Raw genomic sequence first — 24,938 nt, 5'->3', positions numbered from 1 at the left:
CCAGTTACATATCATGTCCCCAGTGATGCTGTTACATATGTCCCCAGTGAGTTTTTAGCAAAAAAAATTTTTTTTTTCACTTTCTGGAATGTCCGTATTTCGGAATAATTCGGATAACGGATATTCGGATACGGGATACTCGACCTGTAGTTGAATATTTGTTACCTATCAAGGAACAGGGGGGTCAGTTACCGAAGTAACTGGAGGGGCGCCTGTATGAGTGGCCTCGACCAGCAGCTGTCAAAAAAGGGATTGTCAGTCCCTATAGAAAATGGAAAAAAGGAAGGTAGACTGCGCTCATTGATGACAGAGTGAGGATATTTAAAACAGAGTATATTTTAATACTACAATAGCATGTATAAAATACAATATAAATTCACAGTAAAAAAAAGGGAGGGGGGAAGGAAAAGGAATAGGCTGCATCCACTGAATGATTGATATCACCTTTGTGTAAGTCCACAGTTCAATGGAAACCCAAAACTGGTTCGATCCTGTAGTGCTTGGCCACAGCGGTGCTCTGTAAAACTTTATCCAGATGTGTTATGGGGGTAGCGAGCCTCCCAATTCGGAGTGGAAAGTTAGGTCGAGACGTCCGCTGGGTGACACTGGGTGGGTGTTAGATAGGTGGCTTGCCTTCAGAAGGGGAGTGCCTCACTCCAGGTCAGGTGTGCCGGTGATGTTTTGCAGCTTTAGGATCTCCAGTTGGTTGTGGGTAGTAGATGGTGATGGTGAGGAGCAGCGTATTCAAGATGCAAATTGCAGCCTGGACCAACGCGTTTCGCTGCAAACAGCAGCTTTTTCAAGGTGGTTTGAGACAGGCAAGGAAAGGGGTATATATACCAGTAGTACTCAGGTGGATTGTATGCACCTGTGCGCAGAGTAATTAACTTTGCATAACATAAAAACATATAAAATGGCACCTCATAATGAGCAGGAGACATAACTTCATAAGCCCTATATATATAGGGTGGAAAACGAGTATTATTTTAGGCAGAAAACACTAAAAACATTCAAAAGGACATAGTATTAGAGCATAGCGTCATGTCACTTCCGGGTATGCACTTCCGGTTAGTGAATGAAACGCATGTGAAACGCATAGCGCTGTTAATACAGCGCTATGCGGAGGACAGTAACAAATGATTGCAAATGATCATTTGTTACTGTCCTCCGCATAGCGCTGTATTAACAGCGCTATGCGTTTCACATGCGTTTCATTCACTAACCGGAAGTGCATACCCGGAAGTGACATGACGCTATGCTCTAATACTATGTCCTTTTGAATGTTTTTAGTGTTTTCTGCCTAAAATAATACTCGTTTTCCACCCTATATATATAGGGCTTATGAAGTTATGTCTCCTGCTCATTATGAGGTGCCATTTTATATGTTTTTATGTTATGCAAAGTTAATTACTCTGCGCACAGGTGCATACAATGCACCTGAGTACTACTGGTATATATACCCCTTTCCTTGCCTGTCTCAAACCACCTTGAAAAAGCTGCTGTTTGCAGCGAAACGCGTTGGCCCAGGCTGCAATTTGCATCTTGAATACGCTGCTCCTCACCATCACCATCTACTACCCACAACCAACTGGAGATCCTAAAGCTGCAAAACATCACCGGCACACCTGACCTGGAGTGAGGCACTCTCCTTCTGAAGGCAAGCCGCCTATCTAACACCCACCCAGTGTCACCCAGCGGACGTCTCGACCTAACTTTCCACTCCGAATTGGGAGGCTCGCTACCCCCATAACACATCTGGATAAAGTTTTACAGAGCACCGCTGTGGCCAAGCACTACAGGATCGAACCAGTTTTGGGTTTCCATTGAACTGTGGACTTACACAAAGGTGATATCAATCATTCAGTGGATGCAGCCTATTCCTTTTCCTCCCCCCCCCCCCCTTTTTTTACTGTGAATTTATATTGTATTTTATACATGCTATTGTAGTATTAAAATATACTCTGTTTTAAATATCCTCACTCTGTCATCAATGAGCACAGTCTACCTTCCTTTTTTCCATTTGTTACCTATATCTGATCATTCCTAATACAGGGTATATAATAGCTCCTGACTTGTCCTCTTTTCCTGACAGTAATCTGATCGGAGATGTGTGCGTCCTGGAAGATATGACGTCTCACTTCCCGCTCATTGAGATCCGGATCACTGAGTGTTTTGGTGAGTGGCCATAAGAACCTTATCACAGTGACACATCAGCTGTGTGCAGGCTGCTGTCATTAGCTACTTGCACCTGTCACACAGCCTGTAGATGGGAACCTGCAGTACAGTAATAAAGTGCCAAACACACTTATCGAGTCCGGCCAATGCCAATATTGACAGGGTTGTGCGAAAAATGTCATAACAGAAAGTGAAAGCAATTTTTGCAGGGACACGGATCTTTTTTAAACTTGCTGGATATAGAGAAAGGGAGCTGTGAAGAGGAGGTAGGAGCAGATCGGGACAGGGGGTGGGGTGGAGAGTTTGTGGGCTAAAAACTGTCACAGCTCAAACAAAACATTGCAGAATCCGGGCTTTTAACTAGTAAATACATAATACTCTTGTGATTTATCCCTATGATCCAATACAACAGCACCACCTGGTGGCCATCATTGTTGACTATTTTAAATAAAAAATTTTTTTTATTTAGGAATGCATTTGTGTTAATCTGCATATAGATTTGCATATATTTAGAATAATAGGAAAGTCACGTTTTACAAAGCATGTTTCATTTGTGTTTGTTTTCTAGTTTTTATAATTTTTCAGTAAACAAATTAACGGCATTTATGTGTACGGTATTTTTTTTAGTTTTTTTTAATCGATTTATGCATTATGTTATTAGAGGACACAGGATACCATATTAGGGGGGCATTCAATGCAGGGTCACGACTGTCGGGTTGGCCTGTCAGCTGTGACCCTGTCCTATTCTCGGCCGGCTCGATGCTGAATCGGTAGGCGGGATTCAATGTCCGATGCCGAAAAGGGGGCGTGGCCTCGAGATGCGACCAGGAGCTCGTCAATTCCCGTCCGTTCTCGGCAGGAGGTGCCCGACTGCTTGTGAAGTCAGGCACGCTCTTCCGAGATCCCTGTTCTATGCTGTCGGGGAAGACAGCATTGAATAGGGCCCCGCCGCTATTTCCCCTGTCGAGACTGTCGGCAGGAGATTGAATACTCCCCCCTTAAGGTTATTACAGCTACAGTAATGGAACTCGACTTGGAAGGGAGTGGCCCCTGATCTGGAACTGAGGGATAAACCTACAATAAGAATTACAGCGTCTTGTAAAACGCTTTTCCTTCCGTTCCCGCACGGTCAGGCTATAACGTAACCTCAGGAATTTATTGCATAAGAACCAGTTACTTCTCCTGCAAGCTCTCCCCTATGTATCAGTATAGGTGTGATTCCTCACGCCTTCATGCCGATAATTCTTTGTTCTGTCTCTTTAACTTCTGTTTGTTTTAGATGAAGGAATTGATGTCAGAATACATGGGATAAAGATTAAGTCCTCCAAAGAGAGAGATTTAGGCCTGACGGCGGACATGTTTCACCCCCCCAACCTGGTACGATACCCACGTCTAGAAGCTGTTGATCCAGACATCCTCTACCGGAGAGCCACGGTAATCCAGAGGTCAGAATATACATAATGATACACTTGTTTGCCTCCCGTATGCTGCAATACCACTCAGCGCATCTGGTTGGGGGGGGGGGGGGGGGGGGGGGTAGTATGTTGGATGTGATTCTAAAATAGTATCTATAAGAAATCTGGATGTCATGTATAATCTAATGCATGGCGGGGCCTGGTCTAAATACAAGTGGGAATTGTGTATATGATCAGCGTTTTACTACTCTTAAGCTGGCCATACATCTACAGTTTAATTGTCCCATCTTGCTGGTTGGAACAAAATCCTGGTAATGGATGAGAGCAAATGACCGTTGACCATTTGCTTTGAAATGCTGGAAAACTGCCAAAAACTGTCATTCAGATATTACCAGGATTTTGTTCCAACCAGCCAGATCTGACAATTGATCTGTAGATGGATGGTCAGCTTAAGTGAGGTTGAAAATGTGTTTCTCTGCCACCATATATGCAAAATGGGTCCCACTATTGGGTACGGTATAACTCGCCATCAGTTGGGATTCCAACAATCGTTTCTCAGACATATGCTACCCATACACTTGTGCGATTGCTTTCGATGCGATATCGGGTTTGTTTTCCCTTGAAGCTCACCTTGCGATAAATCGCATTGACAATGGATTTTTTTGCTTTGTGTTGTGCATACAAATATGCGATTTATCACATGCCCCTTTCGATAAAAAAAAAAAAGTGGGTGGGGCCAACTGCCAGGAGCCTGACCAGTGGGTGACCACTTAGCTCCCCAAATATCAAAGCTCCAATGGAAATATTTTGCAAGTGGGCGAAAAGCTGCATTAACACCTCATAAATGATTCCTGAAAGCTGTACAGCGGCGTCCCCTATAGCTGATGTAGATGGCTTCCTAGGAGATTTGAGGATGAAACGTTTGACATTGATCATTGTCCCATTCTTCTGCCAGATTCGTCAAGCTGCTAGATAACGTTCTCCACCACCTCGTTCCCACCTGGGACCACAGTGTCGGCACGTTTAACCAACTAAAGGTAAGAGATTGGTGACCAGTGTTAGATGCTGAATTGGAATAATACCGCTAGTAGGAAGTATGTCCATCTAATATTCTGCTATATCCAAGTCTTATATATCTTGTTCTATACCGTATAACAAGGCTTCTGAAACTCGGTCCTCAGGACACCACACCATTTTCAGTTCACCCGGCAGATGCACTCATTACTCATTGACACATTTTAAAAGATCCACAGGTCGAGCTAATTATTACACTTGTGATTCTGTGAGGAGACTTGCAAAACAGGCATTGTGCAGGGTCCAGAGGACCGAGTTTAAGAACCTGTGCCTTATAATATTTGGTACCAGTTAGTAAAGAAGTGCTATCTTCTTCTTTCATCCTGAGCTGCTTGTAGACAAGTGATCTGCCAGATCCATCTGCTCTGCAAAAGGTTTCTGTTTCAGCATCATATTCATGATTCTGACCGGAAATTATTTATTTATATATATATATAGCTCAAATATTTTCTATATTCTGGGTATATATAGCACAGTATTATTCAGGAATGTGGCAGCCCAGTCTATAAAAGCAGCAGTATTGTATTTAGTAGCTAGGATACAACACATGTTTCTCCATCTGCAGTAGGGTAACAAACCAATGGATTGTGCTCCACCCTCTAAGAGGCGGGGCACTGGACAAAGCACTATCCCCTCCTCTTCCAGTCCGCCCTCCTCCCAAGGCCTTCAGACACTGTTTCCTTTATCTTGCTTAAATTTAGTTCAATTGTGAAGATTTCATTGTCTGAGAACGCAGTCTGATTACAACGTACTCACATATAGTTTATTACAATTAGGTAGTGACTGTGCACCTCTTTATCCTATTACAGTACATTAAACAGTTCCTGCTGCTATCCAAACGCCGCTCCCCGCTCATCACCCAGTGCCTGAAAGACTCAGAGACCAGTAAACCCAACTTCATGCCCCGTCTGTACATCAACCGGCGGTTGGCGGTGGAGCACCGGGATAATCCAACACTAGACCCCACCTACAAGAAGACCGTCTTCAGCCAGGTACTGTGCAGACCCCAGACAGAATAAGTTTATGCTTAGTTAACTATAATAATGGGGGTTATTCTGGTTGGTTCGCTCGGATGCAAATTCGCATACTTAAGAGTCAACCTAACGCCGCCTTGCGAATGGTGGTACGTCGGCGACCTTCGAATGATGTGGAACGTGCGTGCATATGTAAGCTTGCTCTGAGCATCCTACATATGCATGCACGTTCTGAAGGAAGTGGGTCGGGCAGCTGACATCCGTTGATGCATGCACCCAGCGAACAGACTATTTGCAGTATACACATGCGCAGTAAGACCACATTGGTCCCCATGCGTATGAAGGGCTACTGCGAACGGACCTGAATAAGGTCCAATGTTCCTTGTATAATGAGCTAACAATCCTGCAAAAGGTTTGCAGGAGAAATGTCACAGAATCAAATCAGCCGCCATACAAGAAAAGGGCGATACCAAATCTAGCCAACATTAAAAGGTTGTTCCCCTATAAACAAGGTCATACCCGCGTAGTACATACAGAAGCAATCACACTAGGCCACCCTAGGACATTTCCACAGAAGATGCCAGAGGTGAACAGTGGGAACAGGACATTTAGGACAGAAGTGGAAGACCCACCAACAGTCCTAAGATGTTTGCATCAATTTTCTGCCTCTAGGTGTACGAAGGCCTGAAACCAACAGATAAGGCAGAGAAGCCCCTGGACTACAGGTGAGTACTGCTCCTTATTATCTCTACTGTCCGCGGTATCACTGCTCTTTCTCACATCTACTGTCCGCGGTATCACTGCTCTCTCACATCTACTGTCCGCGGTATCACTGGTCCTCACCTCCTACTGTCTGCGGTATCACTGCTCCTTCTCACCTCTACTGTCCGTCGTGTCACGGCTCCTTATTATCTCTACTGTCCACGGTATCACTGCTCCTTATTATCTCTACTGTCCGCGGTATCACTGCTCCTTCTCACCTCTACTGTCCGCGGTATCACTGCTCCTTATTATCTCTGCTGTCCGCCGTGTCACTGCTCCTTCTCACCTCTACTGTCCGCCATGTCACTGCTCCTTATTATCTCTGCTGTCCACGGTATCACTGCTCCTTATTATCTCTACTGTCCGCGGTATCACTGCTCCTTCTCACCTCTACTGTCCGCGGTATCACTGCTCCTTATTATCTCTGCTGTCCGCCGTGTCACTGCTCCTTCTCACCTCTACTGTCCGCCATGTCACTGCTCCTTATTATCTCTGCTGTCCGCAGTGTCACTGCTCCTTCTCACCTCTACTGTCCGCGGTATCACTGCTCCTTCTCAACTCTACTGTCCGCGGTATCACTGGTCCTCACCTATTACTGTCCGCCATGTCACTGCTCCTTCTCACCTCTACTGTCCGCCATGTCACTGCTCCTTCTCACCTCTACTGTCCGCCATGTCACTGCTCCTTCTCACCTCTACTGTCCACTGTGTCACTGCTCCTCCTCACCTCTACTGTCCGCCATGTCACTGCTCCTTCTCACCTCTACTGTCCACTGTGTCACTGCTCCTCCTCACCTCTACTGTCCGCAGTGTCACTGCTCCTCCTCACCTCTACTGTCCGCCATGTCACTGCTCCTTCTAACCTCTACTGTCCAATGTGTCACTGCTCTTTCTCACATCTACTGTCCGCGGTATCACTGCTCTCTCACATCTACTGTCCGCGGTATCACTGGTCCTCACCTCCTACTGTCTGCGGTATCACTGCTCCTTCTCACCTCTACTGTCCGTCGTGTCACGGCTCCTTATTATCTCTACTGTCCACGGTATCACTGCTCCTTATTATCTCTACTGTCCGCGGTATCACTGCTCCTTCTCACCTCTACTGTCCGCGGTATCACTGCTCCTTATTATCTCTGCTGTCCGCCGTGTCACTGCTCCTTCTCACCTCTACTGTCCGCCATGTCACTGCTCCTTATTATCTCTGCTGTCCACGGTATCACTGCTCCTTATTATCTCTACTGTCCGCGGTATCACTGCTCCTTCTCACCTCTACTGTCCGCGGTATCACTGCTCCTTATTATCTCTGCTGTCCGCCGTGTCACTGCTCCTTCTCACCTCTACTGTCCGCCATGTCACTGCTCCTTATTATCTCTGCTGTCCGCCGTGTCACTGCTCCTTCTCACCTCTACTGTCCGCGGTATCACTGCTCCTTCTCAACTCTACTGTCCGCGGTATCACTGGTCCTCACCTATTACTGTCCGCCATGTCACTGCTCCTTCTCACCTCTACTGTCCGCCATGTCACTGCTCCTTCTCACCTCTACTGTCCGCCATGTCACTGCTCCTTCTCACCTCTACTGTCCACTGTGTCACTGCTCCTCCTCACCTCTACTGTCCGCCATGTCACTGCTCCTTCTCACCTCTACTGTCCACTGTGTCACTGCTCCTCCTCACCTCTACTGTCCGCAGTGTCACTGCTCCTCCTCACCTCTACTGTCCGCCATGTCACTGCTCCTTCTAACCTCTACTGTCCAATGTGTCACTGCTCCTTCTCACCTCTACTGTCCGCTGTGTCACTGCTTCTTCTCACCTCTACTGTCCGCCGTGTCACTGCTCCTCCTCACCTCTACTGTCCGCCGTGTCACTGTTCCTTCTCACCTCTACTGTCTGCCGTGTCACTGCTCCTTCTCACCTCTACTGTCCGCCGTGTCACTGCTCCTCCTCACCTCTACTGTCCGCCGTGTCACTGCTCCTCCTCACCTCTACTGTCCGCCGTGTCACTGCTCCTTCTCACCTCTACTGTCCGCCGTGTCACTGCTCCTCCTCACCTCTACTGTCCGCCGTGTCACTGCTCCTCCTCACCTCTACTGTCCGCCGTGTCACTGCTCCTTCTCACCTCTACTGTCTGCCGTGTCACTGCTCCTCCTCACCTCTACTGTCCGCCGTGTCACTGCTCCTTCTCACCTCTACTGTCCGTAGTGTCACTGCTCCTTCTCACCTCTACTGTCCGCCGTGTCACTGCTCCTCCTCACCTCTACTGTCCGCCGTGTCACTGCTCCTTCTCACCTCTACTGTCCGCCGTGTCACTGCTCCTTCTCACCTCTACTGTCCGCCGTGTCACTGCTCCTTCTCACCTCTACTGTCCGCCGTGTCACTGCTCCTTCTCACCTCTACTGTCCGCCGTGTCACTGCTCCTTCTCACCTCTACTGTCTGCCGTGTCACTGCTCCTCCTCACCTCTACTGTCCGCCGTGTCACTGCTCCTTCTCACACCTACTGTCCAATGTGTCACTGCTCCTTCTCACCTCTACTGTCCGCCGTGTCACTGTTCCTTCTCACCTCTACTGTCCGCCGTGTCACTGCTCCTCCTCACCTCTACTGTTTGCCGTGTCACTGCTCCTCCTCACCTCTACTGTCCGCCGTGTCACTGCTCCTTCTCACACCTACTGTCCAATGCGTTTCTTATGTAACCTACTGTATGGATGTCTGACTTAGGTGGCCAGTGCGATATGACCAGTGGTGGGAGTGTAAATTCATCGCTGAGGGAATCATTGATCAAGGTACATGGAAATGTTTATATGTGTAATGTATTATATACAGACTGATGGATTTATACAATATCTAGAACTGAGGATATTTGGAGTATACACATATGTCCTCATCAAAGTAAGGAAATGCATATATTTCTGCTACAAATCTAACGTACCCCAAGTTCTAGTTAGGCATCAAAAAGTCCTAGTACATTTGGAAGTCTTTGCTATTTCTCCTTGGTAGCCAGATTGCTGTAGAATTGTTACATGGAATTGCCAATGGCATTTCTTCAGATCTGCAGTCACATCACACAATTACACACCTGCCTGTGCATTATGTACTTATGAGGCAACGGTGGTGTCTCTTGGGCCCTTATTCTGATCGGTGCGGCCCGATCAGAAATATGCGGTGATGTCCGTCTTGGCGAATCCCCGCCTTCCATACGGATCGCCACCTCCGTCCGTATACGGATATGTGGCGGTCCGCATGAATGTGCACGGGGATACGCCTCCTCCATGGTGGGAGCAGCCCCTGCATTCGATGGTCGCCGAACATCGAATGCAGGGCCGCACGCTCCACCAGGTCCCGCAACACAAGACCACACGGACACTTGTCCGTGTGAAATCTTGTATGGGGGCGGGCAGCTGACATCCGGCGATGTCAGATGCCCGCCCCGTACCCACGCGTCACGGCCTCATTACCATGCATACGCCCCGCGTTTGCATGGGAACGCCCATGAAACGCGGGGCGTATGCATAGGGTAATGAGGATAAGTAGCCCCTCACGCCCCTCTACGCCCCCTGTGCGGCGTATAAAGAATCCATGCGGCGAAATCGCCTGCACATGCGCAGAGTGACCTCTGCACATGCGCAGACGATAAACATCGGCGGCCCGTACGCAAGCGGGAATATCCGCACCGATCAGAATAAGGGCCTTGGTCCCTGGTCACTTAGAAAAGAGAGTGCAATAGAATCTCTTCCTGTTGTGTCCATCCCACTAAAGGGTTAAGTCCGACCAGAGAGAGGGCGTATTGCTGCCTGGAGCCACAACACCAGCTTACAGAGCGCTGTATTATACACAGGTCAAAGAACTCTGTTTTCTTATTATTTTGCATCATAGTGTACAGTGCTCTTATTTATACAGCCATATGCTGGAAATGGAGAGATCTGGTGAAGACGGGTTTCCGCAGTGGCGTTTGGAGCGCTGCAGTGCGCTGTTGGTAATGATACGGTGACTGTTGTTATTTTGTGTGATCCTTGCACCTAGGTGGAGGTTTCCGAGACAGTCTTGCTGATATCTCAGAAGAGCTCTGTCCAAGCTCGGCCGACACGCCGGTGCCGCTGCCTTTCTTTGTGCGCACGTCCAACCAGGTGAGCTCGTGCTCCTCATCTCCATCCTTAAATCAAGGGCGGAATTCAATCCCGGGTCCCGACTGTCGGGACCCTGTCACGTCTTCGGCCCACGCACCTGTTTATCGGCATGCGGGATTCAATGTCCCATCTGTTGATCAGTGAAAAGGGGATGTGTCTGCGAAAATGGGCGTGGATTGTCGAAATGTGGGCGTGATCTTGACAATTCACACCCGTTTTCGGCAAAATGTGCCTGATTGCAGCCGGGTCCGTTCTGACGAGATGCCGCTGAATACTTTCGGGAAAGACTGCATTGAGTAGGCGCCCGCTGCTATTTCCACCATCGGAAATAGCGGCAGAGGATTGAATACCCCCCTCTATGCCCATAAGCGGATGTTTAAGTTGCTTGTAACGTGGAGGTTTAATATGACACGAGAGGTGAATTTGGAAAGATAATGGTCTGAGCTCTTACGTCACCGCCGTCACACGGGATTCAGCAGCTCTGTGGACCTAATAAATCATGGTGGCCCATGTGCGTGGTGTTATACCGTCACTGGTCGTGGTGGCGTAAATGTGTCTGTTTTGGCTAGAGATGCTTTTCTCTCTGTTACAGGGAAATGGCACCGGAGAGGCCCGGGATATGTACGTCCCAAACCCGTCCTGCAGGGACCTAGCCAAATACGAGTGGATCGGGCAGTTAATGGGCGCCGCACTCAGGGGAAAAGAATTCCTGGTATTAATGTTGTGTACATAGTGTCCTCGTCACTCTCTTCTTACTGCTTCACACATATACTGTATATGTATTATTATATAAGAAGTGCAGGCGCCATACTGACCTCACCAGATAGATTGTACTCGCCCTACAATCACGCTACACTACCCTGATTCACGTCTTTCTTAGATTTAACTCCTGCTTCTCTACATGGAAATATAACATGAATAACCACTGGCACATAGTGGGCACTTCCTGCTCAGTCTCCTCCTACTGCTGACACGGCAATCTGGTACAGAGTGGTCACTTCCTGCTCTGTCTCCTCCCACTGCCGGCACAGCACTGACCCTTTAACATAAATAACCACTGGCACATAGTGGGCACTTCCTGCTCAGTCTCCTCCTACTGCTGACTGCTGACATGGCAATCTGGCACAGAGTGGTCACTTCCAGCTTTGTCTCCTCCCACTGCCGACACAGCACTGACCCTTTAACATAAATAACCACTGGCACATAGTAGTCACTTCCTGCTCTGTCTCCTCCCACTTCCAGCACAGCACTGATCCTGTAACATAAATAACCACTGGCACAGAGTGGGCACTTCCTGCTCAGTCTCCTCCCACTGCCGGCACAGCACTGACCATGTAACATAAATAACCACTGGCACATAGTTGGCACTTCCTGCTCAGTCTCCTCCTACTGCTGACATGGCAATCTGGCACAGAGTGGTCACTTCCAGCTTTGTCTCCTCCCACTGCCGACACAGCACTGACCCTTTAACATAAATAACCACTGGCACATAGTGGTCACTTCCTGCTCTGTCTCCTCCCACTTCCAGCACAGCACTGATCCTGTAACATAAATAACCACTGGCACAGAGTGGGCACTTCCTGCTCAATCTCCTCCCACTGCCGGCACAGCGCTGACCCTTTAACATAAATAACCACTGGCACAGAGTGGCCACTTCCTGCTCAGTCTCCTCCCACTGCTGACATGGCAATCTGGCACAGAGTGATCACTTACAGCTTTATCTCCTCCCACTGCCGACACAGCACTGACCCTTTAACATAAATAACCACTGGCACATAGTGGTCACTTCCTGCTCTGTCTCCTCCCACTGCCGGCACAGCACTGATCCTGAAACATAAATAACCACTGGCACAGAGTGGGCACTTCCTGCTCAGTCTCCTCCCACTGCCGGCACAGCACTGACCCTGTAACATAAATAACCACTGGCACATAGTGGGCACTTCCTGCTCAGTCTCCTCCCACTGCTGACACGGCAATCTGGCACAGAGTGGTCACTTCCAGCTTTGTCTCCTTCCACTGCCTACACAGCACTGACCCTTTAACATAAATAACCACTGGCACATAGTGGTCACTTCCTGCTCTGTCTCCTCCCATTGCCGGCACAGCACTGATCCTGTAACATAAATAACCACTGGCACAGAGTGGGCACTTCCTGCTCAGTCTCCTCCCACTGCTGACACGGCAATCTGGCACAGAGTGGTCACTTCCAGCTTTGTTTCCTCCCACTGCCAGCACTGCACTGACCCTTTAACATAAATAACCATTGGCACATAGTGGTCACTTCCTGCTTTGTCTCCTCCCACTGCTGACACGGCTCTCACCCTGTAACATAAATAACCACTAGCACATAGTGGGTGCTTCCTACTGCCACTGCCAGCAAAGCACTGACCCTGGAACATAAATAATGACTTGCACAGTGTGGTCACTTCCCACTTTGTCTCCTCCCACTGCTGGCACAGCACTGACCCTCTAACATAAATAACCACTGGCACATAGTGGTCACTTCCTGCTCTGTCTCCTCCCAGCATGGCACTGACAACACTCTGCCCACAGGTCCTGGCGTTACCTGGCCTGGTGTGGAAGCAGCTGACTGGGGAGGAAGTCAGTTGGAGTAAAGATTTCCCTGCTGTGGACTCTCTGCTTGTGAGTTCTCCATACAATTACATTGTTATTATATTACATTTATTAGCATTGTGTATCTTTGTTATATAACTTCTGTACTGTCGTGTGCAGTGTGTTGTACATCTTAGGTAGCAATATGTGGTCCTGTTATGTAGCATTTTGTATAGCTTGTGTTGCACCGTGTATATTGGGCCTAATTCTGGTTCACTCGAAAAAGCTAATTCTTCCCCTAATGGACAAAACCATGTGCACTGCAGGTGGGGCAGATGTAACAGGTGCAGATAGAGTTAGATTTGGGTGAGTTTTGTTTCTGTGCAGGGTAAATACTGGCGGCTTTATTTTTACACTGCAATATAGATATCAGTCTATAGTACAAACCCCTCCCAAATCTAACTCTCTCTCTGCACCTGTTACATCAGCCCCCGCACAGTGCACATGGTTTTGTCCATTAAAGAGAGAATTTTCTTTTTGCAAGTGAATCAGAATCGGGGCCATTGTGTGATATGTCTTGTATATTGAAGTGTGTGTAGCAATATGAATATGTGATGATATTGTGGGATGTATATCTCTTGCGTAGAAGTGTGTATATCTTGCATAGTGTGCTTTTGTTACTTGTATGTAGGGGATGCGGTTAATTTACCGGCAGTTGGAATCCCAGCGGTCATAATCCCGACCTCCGAAATCCCGAAACTTTCTCCCTCCGCGGGTGTCCACGACACCCATAGAGGGAGAATAAATTAGCGTGCTGAGTGCAGCGAGGCCGCAAGGGGGGGCCATCCACGTAGCACCTACCCCCCCTTGTCGGGATTTTGAACGCCGGGATTCCATACTGAATCCATATGTAACATTGTGTATATTTGCATGTAGCATTGTGTATATATTTTGTGGTGTTCCTCTTGTATGTCACATTGTGTGTCGCTTGTATGTAGCTTTGTTGCATCTTGTGTGTAAATCAAGTGTAGTGTGTTTATCTTGTATAGTCTATTGTGTGTAGCTTGCAAAGTGTGGTGTGTGTATATTGTGTGTAGCATTGTTGCATCTTGCGTGTAGCAATGTGGATATTGTGTATAGTAGTGTATATCTTGTGTAGTGCATTGTGTGTAGCATTGCATATTGTGTGAATAAATCCCAGTAATGTCCGTGTATTCATGGTATCATACTCCTAGTCTGAGTAACTGGGTCTCATAGCTCATGTGTAGCTTAGACAGGGATTTCCTGAATCTCCTGTCCTGCTGTATCCTGTCAGGTTAAGCTGCTGGAAATGATGGAGGTGATGGATAAAGATACGTTTGAGTCAAAGTTTGGGGAGGAGCTGACGTACACAACGGTCCTGAGTGACCAGCGGATGGTGGAACTGGTGCCCTGCGGCAGCAGCATATCTGTACCCTATGAGGACCGGCTGGCGTTCATCAAAATGGTGCAAAAAGCTCGCCTGGAGGAGAGTAAGGAGCAGGTAGGACGCTGCACTATACGCACGCACACACATTTCTATAGTAGCTGCTTTATTAAATGTCACAGAGTCCTTATGGTGAAATGCTGAAGGACGGTTGGTCCTGTCACACTTTGGCTTGGCCTCTCACTGGGTGGCCATCTTGGTTTATCTCTCAGGTACAGGCCCTTCGGGCCGGGCTTCTGAAAGTCATTCCTCAGGCAGTGCTGGATCTCCTTACGTGGCAGGAACTGGAGAAAAAGGTCTCCGGGGACCCCGAAATCTCAGTGGCAGCCCTAAAAATGCTTAGTAAGTATGAGGATGGCTTATCGATAACAATACATGTACCGTATATGGGTACAAATGGTGACTTTATTCATTTTACTGCTCCCCCTGTTCTTCTCTCTCCTTACTAATGTGCGTCACATCCTCTACAGCTAGGTTTGAGGATTTGGAAGCAACAGATCTTCGAGTGCAATATTTCTGGGAAGCCCTGAATAACTTCACTAATGGTGAGCAGTGCCCTCGAATATATGGTGTGTCTGGGTATATATGTAATGGTGAGCAGTGCCCTCACATATATGGTGTGCCTGGTTATATATGTAATGGTGAGCAGTGCCATCACATACATGTAGTGTGTCTGGGGATATATGTAATGGTGAGCAGTGCCCTCACATATATGGTGTGTCTGGGGATATATGTAATGGTGAGCAGTGTCCTCACATATATGGTTTGTCTGGGTATATATGTAATGGTGAGCAGTGTCCTCACATATATGGTGTGTCTGGGTATATATGTAATGGTGAGCAGTGCCCTCACATATATGGTGTGCCTGGTTATATATGTAATGGTGAGCAGTGCCCTCACATATATGGTGTGCCTGGGTATATATGTAATGGTGAGCAGTGTCCTCACATATATGGTGTGTCTGGGTATATATGTAATGGTGAACAGTGCCCTTTCATATATGGTGTGTCTGGGTATATATGTAATGGTGAGCAGTGCCCTGACATATATGCAGTGTGTCTGGTTATATATGTAATGGTGAGCAGTGTCCTCACATATATGTAGTGTGTCTGGGTATATGTGTAATGGTGAGCAGTGCCCTCACATATATGGTGTGTCTGGTTATATATGTAATGGTGAGCAGTGTCCTCACATATATTGGGTGTCTGGGTATATATGTAATGGTGAGCAGTGCCCTCACATATATGCAGTGTGTCTGGGTATATATGTAATGGTGAGCAGTGCCCTCACATATATGGTGTGTCTGGGTATATATGTAATGGTGAGCAGTGAGCTCACATATATGGTGTGCCTGGTTATATATGTAATGGTGAGCAGTGCCCTCACATATATGTAGTGTGTCTGGGGATATATGTAATGGTGAGCAGTGCCCTCACATATATGGTGTGTCTGGGGATATATGTAATGGTGAGCAGTGTCCTCACATATATGGTGTGTCTGGGTATATATGTAATGGTGAGCAGTGTCCTCACATATATGGTGTGTCTGGGTATATATGTAATGGTGAGCAGTGCCCTCACATATATGGTGTGCCTGGTTATATATGTAATGGTGAGCAGTGCCCTCACATATATGGTGTGCCTGGGTATATATGTAATGGTGAGCAGTGTCCTCACATATATGGTGTGTCTGGGTATATATGTAATGGTGAGCAGTGCCCTTTCATATATGGTGTGTCTGGGTATATATGTAATGGTGAGCAGTGTCCTCACATATATGGTGTGTCTGGGTATATATGTAATGGTGAGCAGTGCCCTTTCATATATGGTGTGTCTGGGTATATATGTAATGGTGAGCAGTGTCCTCACATATATGGTGTGTCTGGGTATATATGTAATGGTGAGCAGTGCCCTCACATATATGGTGTGCCTGGTTATATATGTAATGGTGAGCAGTGCCCTCACATATATGGTGTGCCTGGGTATATATGTAATGGTAGTAGTAGTAGTAGTACGTTTATTTATAAGGCGCCGCAAAGTGTCCGCAGCGCCGTACATAGCAAACAAAAAAAAACAAATTACAAGGTAACGTACAGGGTGTGTTGAAAGATACAGTAAAAATAGGGGTATAGCTGGTAGAAATAAAATCAGCATCAGTTCAGAAGTAGGTGTCAAAATTGTCAAGGAGACTGAAGATGAAGTAGAGGAAGGGAAGAACAGGACAGGAGCACAGGTGAGGTAATGAGGTGAGCAGTGTCCTCACATATATGCAGTGTGTCTGGGTATATATGTAATGGTGAGCAGTGCCCTCACATATATGGTGTGCCTGGGTATATATGTAATGGTGAGCAGTGCCCTTTCATATATGGTGTGTCTGGTTATATATGTAATGGTGAGCAGTGCCCTCACATATATGTAGTGTGTCTGGGTATATGTGTAATGGTGACCAGTGCCCTCACATATTGGTGTGTCTGGTTATATATGTAATGGTGAGCAGTGCCCTCACATATTGGTGTGTCTGGTTATATATGTAATGGTGAGCAGTGCCCTCACATATTGGTGTGTCTGGTTATATATGTAATGGTGAGCAGTGCACTCACATATATGGTGTGTCTGGTTATATATATGTAATGGTGAGCAGTGCCCTCACATATATGGTGGGTCTGGTTATATATATATAATGGTGAGCAGTGCCCTCGAATATATGGTGTGTCTGGGTATATATGTAATGGTGAGCAGAGTCCTCACATATATGCAGTGTGTCTGGGTATATATGTAATGGTGAGCAGTGCCCTCACATATATGGTGTGCCTGGGTATATATGTAATGGTGAGCAGTGCCCTTTCATATATGGTGTGTCTGGTTATATATGTAATGGTGAGCAGTGCCCTCACATATATGTAGTGTGTCTGGGTATATGTGTAATGGTGACCAGTGCCCTCACATATTGGTGTGTCTGGTTATATATGTAATGGTGAACAGTGTCCTCACAAATATGGTGTGTCTGGGTATATGTGTAATGGTGAGCAGTGCCCTCACATATATGGTGTGTGTCTGGGTATATATGTAATGGTGAGCAGTGCCCTCCCATATATGGTGTGTCTGGTTATATATGTAATGGTGAGCAGTGCCCTCACATTCATGGTGTGTCTGGGTATATATGTAATGGTGAGCAGTGTCCTCACATATATGGTGTGTCTGGTTATATATGTAATGGTGAGCAGTGCCCTCATATATATGGTGTGTCTGGTTATATATGTAATGGTGAGCAGTGCCCTCACATATATGTAGTGTGTCTGGGTATATATGTAATGGTGTGCAGTGCCCTCACATATATGTAGTGTGTCTGGGTATATATGTAATGGTGAGCAGCGCCCTCACATATATGCAGTGTGTCTGGGTATATATGTAATGGTGAGCAGTGCCCTCACATATATGGTGTGTCTGGGTATATATGTAATGGTGAGCAGTGCCCTCAGATATATGTCAAAAGAAAAAGGTTTGGTACCGTGTTAGCCAGTTGATAAGAAAAGTTTTATTGTTCCTCAGTATTTTATTATTATTTTTGTTAGCCATTAAAAGGTATCATATTTACTAGATTGCTATTTTGTTTTTCTCACTGAGGAACAATAAAACTTTTCCTCAGATATATGTAATGGTGAGCAGTGTCCTTACATATATGGTGTGTCTGGGTATATATGTAATGGTGAGCAGTGCCCTCACATATATGCAGTGTGTCTGGGTATATATGTAATGGTGAGCAGTGTCCTCACATATATGGTGTGTCTGGTTATATATGTGATGGTGAGCAGTGTCCTCACATATATGGTGTGTCTGGGTATATATGTAATGGTGAGCAGTGCCCTCACATATATGGTGTCTGGGTATATATGTAATGGTGAGCAGTGTTCTCAGATATATGTAGTGTGTCTGGGTATATGTGTAATGGTGACCAGTGTCCTCAGATATATGTAGTGTGTCTGGGTATATGTGTAATGGTGAGCAGTGCCCTCACATATATGGTGTGTCTGGTTATATATGTGATGGTGAGCAGTGCCCTCAGATATATGTAATGGTGAGCAGTGTCCTCACATATATGGTGTGTCTGGGTATATATGTAATGGTGAGCAGTACCCTCACATATATGCGGTGTGTCTGGGTATATATGTAATGGTGAGCAGTGTCCTCAGATATATGTAGTGTGTCTGGGTATATGTGTAATGGTGACCAGTGTCCTCAGATATATGTAGTGTGTCTGGGTATATGTGTAATGGTGAGCAGTGCCCTCACATATATGGTGTGTCTGGTTATATATGTGATGGTGAGCAGTGCCCTCACATATATGGTGTCTGGGTATATATGTAATGGTGACCAGTGCCCTCACATATATGGTGTGTCTGGTTATATATGTAATGGTGACCAGTGTCCTCAGATGTATGTACTGTGTCGTGTGTATGTAGTGATAGGTGTTAATGGTGAGCAGCGATAATCCTGTGTCGTCAGCCGCCAAACCCGGCAGGCAGCTGCCCGCCTGCGTTTACATGGAGATGCCCAGTGTTTTCCTGAGCACGCCAACAGTGTTTGTGGGCACGCCCAGGAAACGCCCACCTTGCGAACGCCCACAGTTGCTGAAGGCGTCTGCACAGCGGCCCTGCACATGCGAAGAGCCAAAACAGGTCCCCAGTGCGAATATGCCGGCGACCGGTCAAACCAGAATCATTCCCATAGTGTGGTTGGAGGTGGGGGTCAGGCACAGAATAGAAAGGGGTCACACATGAAATCTCAGCCTCACTAACAACCGTTCTCCCAATTCAGAGGATCGCAGCCGTTTCCTGAGGTTTGTCACCGGGCGAAGCCGTCTTCCGGCCCCAATCAACATCTATCCGGATAGATCACGGTGAGTAGTGCAGTGCATGCTGGGACGCGGTCACTTGGCCGTTCTCTACGTGATGATATTAATCAGGTGGGACAGTCCTTTTATAACTGTGGCAACCAATAGGGGAATAACAGTGATAACCTGTCGAACAACAAGTCACAGCATGCCTAATTCAAAGATCTGATTTATTATGTGAATTAAATAAAGCTGTCCTTGTTGAACACAGGGCCCGGTTATATGATTATCACCATCCTGGTGCAGAGCGTCTCCACTTCCGTAACTGTGTTTTCTTGTCTGCAGCTCTGATAATACAGATTCTCTACCGGAGTCATCAACATGTTCTAGCACCTTGTATCTTCCACTTTACCCCAGGTAAGGGCCTGGCCCTCCTTCCGCTGCACAGCTTTCTGCTAATCTATCATTCTTACACGCCTTGTACTAGAAATACTTCCTTTCATTAAAATAATGTATACTTATGGTGTGTACACACGGTACAATCCAGCATACAATTTTGACTATATAGTCAAAAGCGCATCGGGATTGCATGCATATCGCACAGGTTTTTTACCTTGCGATCCCGATGCGCGCTCACAGGACAGCACAAATCGAAACCCAGATAGACAGGGCAGCAATGACTATATAGTGGAAATCGAATGTAGATAGCATGAATTGTATGTAAACAGTACAGAGTTAAGGGGTGTACACACAGAGAGATTTTGGCAGGAGATTTTGACTTGTAGGAGTTAGTCAAAAACTCCTAGAAGGTTAGCCAAAATCTCCTCCTTTTTTTTCTCCTGCTTAGTCAATTTTGTCTAGCATAGATTGACTGTGCAGGCAAGGCAATTTTGACTAGATCCTAGACTATCATTACTCAATACAATACAAAATCGCTTAGTCAAAATCTCCAGTGCATCTAGCCAAAATCTCTCAATCATCTACTCAAAGTTTCTTAGTAAAAATCGCTTAAGGCCCATACACACTGGGCAACTTCGAGCTGAAAGTCGCTCAAAACAGCAGGTTTGAGCGGCTTTCAGCACAAAGCCGCCCAGTATGTATGCCCCGGCGATGAGCGCTGCTGCGCACTTCCTTAACATCGCCAGGAAAGCCGTTCATCTGCTGGTTATACCAGCAGATGAGCGGCTTTCAGGACGGCTTTGCATAGCGCTCCACTATGCAACGCCGTCCTCCCCCCACTCCGTCGGCGCCGGGCAGGGGGAAAGCCACTCAGTTATACACTGATCGGCTTTCCCCACAGCGATGACAGCGGTCATCGCTGTCCATACACGCTGGGCATAGTCGCCCAGTGTGCATGGACCTTTAGTCAAAATTGTCCATTAGCCAATATCTCACCATGTGTACACCCCTTAGCAAGAGTTAAGTTGAATAGCAAAGGAGTCTCAATGTGTGTACACACCATAAGTGAAGTGTAGCTCGCAGATTGGTCGCAGCCTAATGGTGTGTACACACGGTGAGATTCCTTTGCTATTCGACTTAAGATTCGAGTGCTATACGATCTTTGCTAACTCTGTGCTATTTACATACAATCCATACAATCTGCATTACATTTCCACAATATGGTCATTGCTGCCCTGTCTATCTGGGCTTCGATTTGTGCTGTCACAGGAGCCTGCATCGGGATCACAAGGTAAAAAAACCTGTGTGATCTTCATGCGATCCCAATGCGATTTTGACCATATAGTCAAAATTGTATGCTGGATTGTACCGTGTGTACACCCCATTACAGACAAGGGGCTAGATGTGATGGGTTGCGCGTTCGGCGGCTGTGCCGGATTCCGGCCGAACTAATTTTTTGTATATATATTTTTTTTGTGAGGGGCAGTTTTTGCATGGTGAAACTATGCCCTACAAGTGATTGTGCTTTAAAAAAAAAAAAACTTCAGAGGTCATGTGACAGCCACTAGGCCACCAGCAACACGTTAACATCGTTGTCATGGTAACTGTCAATGTAGTCAACATCGACATGCTGCAAGTAGATATTCCGACTATGTCAACTTTCTCATGTTAATATTGTTAATGTTGACATAACATGTGGGGACATGACCCACACCCACAATAACACTTGTGGGTATGGGTCATTGGGTCGACCAGTGAATGTTGACATTTTAAATAGGTCGACACACACATAAGGTCGACAGCGAAAATGTCGACATTAGTTTTTCACGTGTTTTTTGTCCCGAATGTCCACATGCCCCGCGTCCCCTCGCATGGATCGCTGTGCTCGGCACACTATTTTATTCTCCCACCATGCCGTAGTGGATGGTAGGTCATGAAATACCGCCTGTCGGCACATGTCGGCTTAAAAAAACAAAAAAAAAAAAACTGAAAAACTCATTGTGTACGTAGTGAGGGACAGTACCCAGACCCCCGTCCCTTACACCATTGCTATTGTATTATCCGGCGCCGTGTGATTGATTGTTCTGTGTTTTAGTGCCAAGATCTGCGAGGAGAAGCTGCGCTACGCCGCCTACAACTGTGTGGCCATCGATACGGACATGAGCCCGTGGGAGGAATGAGACGATCGGGTCTAGAGCGGGAAAGAGTTAATTAATTTCTGCATCTGATATGAACTTTTAATGAGGCTGAATGCATGAAGAGCTGAGTCTGCAGCACCGTACAGACGTCCCGGGAGGACACCATTCATGACATTACATTTTTATATGGCTGTGGCACTAGGTCATGAAATGCAAGAACTGAATATACCTGCTAGTGATGAACGATGGCACCCGCTGTCAGGGATGGCACCACCATTGGCATACACATCGCTGGCACGCCCTGCTGTTTGGGCCAGCACAGCATTTACAGAGCATGTATCCTATATTTAAGCAACAAGTGTCTGTCTAGTTTATTTAATATAGACCAGGTTGGATCTCTTCACTGCGACGCTGGTGTTGGTGAGTCCCTAGGAGGAGCCACCTATTGCTCAATACCAGCTTGTGTGGCCGGGACTATTACTGAGTCTTCCAGATATAGGTCTAAACATACTGTAATTAGCCCAATAACATTAAAGTAACAGGAAAACCTCTCACCCGTGGTGCCAGTCACCGGACTGGTCAGAGCTGGGATACCAGTGAATGCTGAGGGTCATCTCTGGAATCATTAAATGGCAGATGAGATTTCAGATCACTGTGTTGATTTCTGTGTCATTCTACCCATAGACAAAACTGACTGTTAAATCGCTTTCTTATGTCTTATCAATGAAGATGGGTTGGACGATTTGGGCTCCGTGAGGCTGTAGCTGTAAGGGGGGGGGGGGGGGGTGATGATCAAGTGCCAAGGTATTTGTCCCTGGCACCGCCATGGCGGGCAGCCAGATCTGCTTGACTGTCTCTTTCCTGCTTGGCACATTATTGGTAAGATAAATTGGATGGACAAGGTTCAGATAAGGATTGTAAGAAGTTATAGGAATTATTATTTTCTTATATTTCACTTTCAACCTTTATTTTTCTTACCCTGTGTACAGTCTCCGAGTCTAGCGTAATCTCATTCCAGTCAGTGTAACAAATGTGTACCTTCAGTGTCTTGCCAGCAGGGGGGGACAGATGCTGAGATATGTTACAAGAGCCACTGCTTATAAGCAAATATATGTGTGAGTGCATACAGTGTAGACTTATGGTGGACTCTGCCAACACCCATGAGAATGCAGCCTATCAGCTTACTAGGAACCAGTGACATCACTGCACCTCACGCTACAGCAATGCAAAATCAGATTGGTGCATTTTGCTTTTACATTTTTTTTATTGGGGCACAAGTAGAAACAGTTTTCAAGGGCTTGAAAAAGGACAACATGTAAAGTAATCGTGACAAATACTAGTGAGTTATTGGAGTTTTACTTATTAGTGATTTATTTTACTGTTAAATCAAGGGCAGGAGCAGTAACAGCCAAGACAAAGTATTAGGGGTGTATTCAATGCCAGGGGTGAGCGGTGACAGCGAGCAGGGCTGCCTGCTCGCTGTCTCCACTCCCCCGGTCAGAATTCAACTGACCCCCCTGCATACGCTGATTCCCTCTCGCTCCGTTTTTGGAGCGAGGGGGAATCTGCATATGCTGCTGCAGAAACACAGAGACTCGCGTCTGAACGCAGCGGGCTCCCTGCATTAGCCGCGAGCGGCGTTGTTTGGGGGAATCCTCGCCATCCTATGACAGTGAGGATTCCCCCGGAACATTGAATACGGTGAGGGGGTTCAACAGCGAGGATTGCTTGTTTTCTGCAATCCACGCCGTTTAACCCCCTCGCCGGCCGCATTGAATATGGGCCTTAGTGTCCCGCTGTTGCTCGCCATGCTTCGGGAACGGTGCCTCGCGCACTATTCTCCCTCCATGCCCACTGAGATGGTAAAATATGAACACGTCGAGTTAAAAAAAAATCTTGAAAAAAAATCATGTTGACCTTTGACCTTTGACCTTTATCAACTGTGCACCTAATAACCACATTCTGCTTGCCATTATATTTGTTTCACCGGGACACCTATGATATACACAGGTTCTGACTAGCTTCAAGTCTACATTTCACCTGTTTTTATTCAGCCACAGAACCCGTGTAAATCCGCATTAAAGGGACATTAGCCTAAAGATACCTGTCCTCAGAGGCCTGTATCCAAAGCTACAGCTTCTTCTATTTCTCCCTGTATAACAGTGCAGGCGCGGTGACATCACAGGGAGACAGTTTGGTTTATGTCCTCTGTCCAGGTACTGCTTGTGGTGTCAGCCGTCTCTGCTGATGCGACTCATCATTCTGATTCCATCTCTGTTGGAATATTGATTATTTCAGTTGGTTGTGTGGATTTTGTGTTGTGTTGTATTTATTTAATTATTAATTATGATGGAGATAATGACGCAATGGGCATGTTTAGTAAACGGGTTGTGTGCTTGTATACTTAGTAATGTATGCTGGTGCTAATTGAAGTTGTGACGATGTTGGGGTTACTTGTTCTCGCTTTGAAGTCTTTGGGTTAGGGTTACATTTGTAATTTCTCATTTTGGACTATTGTATGTCCCGATAATTTCCAGCTATAGGGCTATTTCACACACTCCGGCTCCTGCCGGGCAGCAAAACCCCACACGGCCAAGAAGGTGTGCCTCACACAGCAGGTTAGAATGGAGGGGTTGGCCACAGCCTGGCAGCCATCCCTTTCAGTGGTGGGACCCGGCTGCAACTGGGCGGCCGGGCTGTGGCTGTCCCATGTGAATGGACACAATCCTGTCCATTATTCACTACCGTGTGCGGCACTACTGCGTGCGGCACAGGAGCCGGAGCGTGTGAAATAGCCCTTATTCATCTAGAGAGCAGATGATTCCAATACCTGACTATGGCATGGTTGTGTCACTACCACAAGGACCGGGTATACACTGTGTACTGGTCACCTTAATGGGATCTGTATTATACGCTGGTCACTGTTGTGTATTGGTCACCTGAAGGGAATATATATTATATGTTGCTCGCCTGAATGGGATCTGATCACCTGAATGGGATCTGTATTACATGCTTGTCAGCTGTTGTGTACTGGC

General features: G+C 46.7%; 1 protein-coding gene across 2 annotated transcripts in view; it reads left to right on the top strand.

The window, feature by feature from the left end:
- Positions 1-22,550, top strand: part of HECTD3 (HECT domain E3 ubiquitin protein ligase 3) — a 34,378-nt gene extending 11,828 nt beyond the window's left edge. The window contains exons 8-22 of one of the 2 annotated variants that reach the window (XM_083157492.1): positions 2,093-2,175; positions 3,455-3,620; positions 4,546-4,627; positions 5,474-5,656; positions 6,311-6,363; positions 9,113-9,177; positions 10,415-10,518; positions 11,111-11,230; positions 13,072-13,161; positions 14,387-14,593; positions 14,749-14,878; positions 15,007-15,081; positions 19,351-19,432; positions 19,712-19,783; positions 21,861-22,550. In XM_083157492.1, coding sequence (XP_083013618.1) covers positions 2,093-2,175; positions 3,455-3,620; positions 4,546-4,627; positions 5,474-5,656; positions 6,311-6,363; positions 9,113-9,177; positions 10,415-10,518; positions 11,111-11,230; positions 13,072-13,161; positions 14,387-14,593; positions 14,749-14,878; positions 15,007-15,081; positions 19,351-19,432; positions 19,712-19,783; positions 21,861-21,945 — 1,597 coding nt within the window. In that variant the 3' untranslated portion in view covers positions 21,946-22,550. Of the gene's footprint in view, positions 1-2,092; positions 2,176-3,454; positions 3,621-4,545; positions 4,628-5,473; positions 5,657-6,310; positions 6,364-9,112; positions 9,178-10,414; positions 10,519-11,110; positions 11,231-13,071; positions 13,162-14,386; positions 14,594-14,748; positions 14,883-15,006; positions 15,082-19,350; positions 19,433-19,711; positions 19,784-21,860 lie in introns of both variants that reach the window. The other variant, XM_083157491.1, reaches the window with a different exon arrangement.
- The last annotated feature ends 2,388 nt before the right edge of the window (positions 22,551-24,938 follow it).

This window comes from Crinia signifera, chromosome 8 (assembly GCF_055691185.1).
Source record: "Crinia signifera chromosome 8, ASM5569118v1, whole genome shotgun sequence".
In the NCBI taxonomy this organism is placed as follows: Eukaryota; Metazoa; Chordata; class Amphibia; order Anura; family Myobatrachidae; genus Crinia; species Crinia signifera.
Note: the sequence above shows the minus strand (reverse complement) of the source record. Positions and strands in the feature narration are given on the sequence as shown.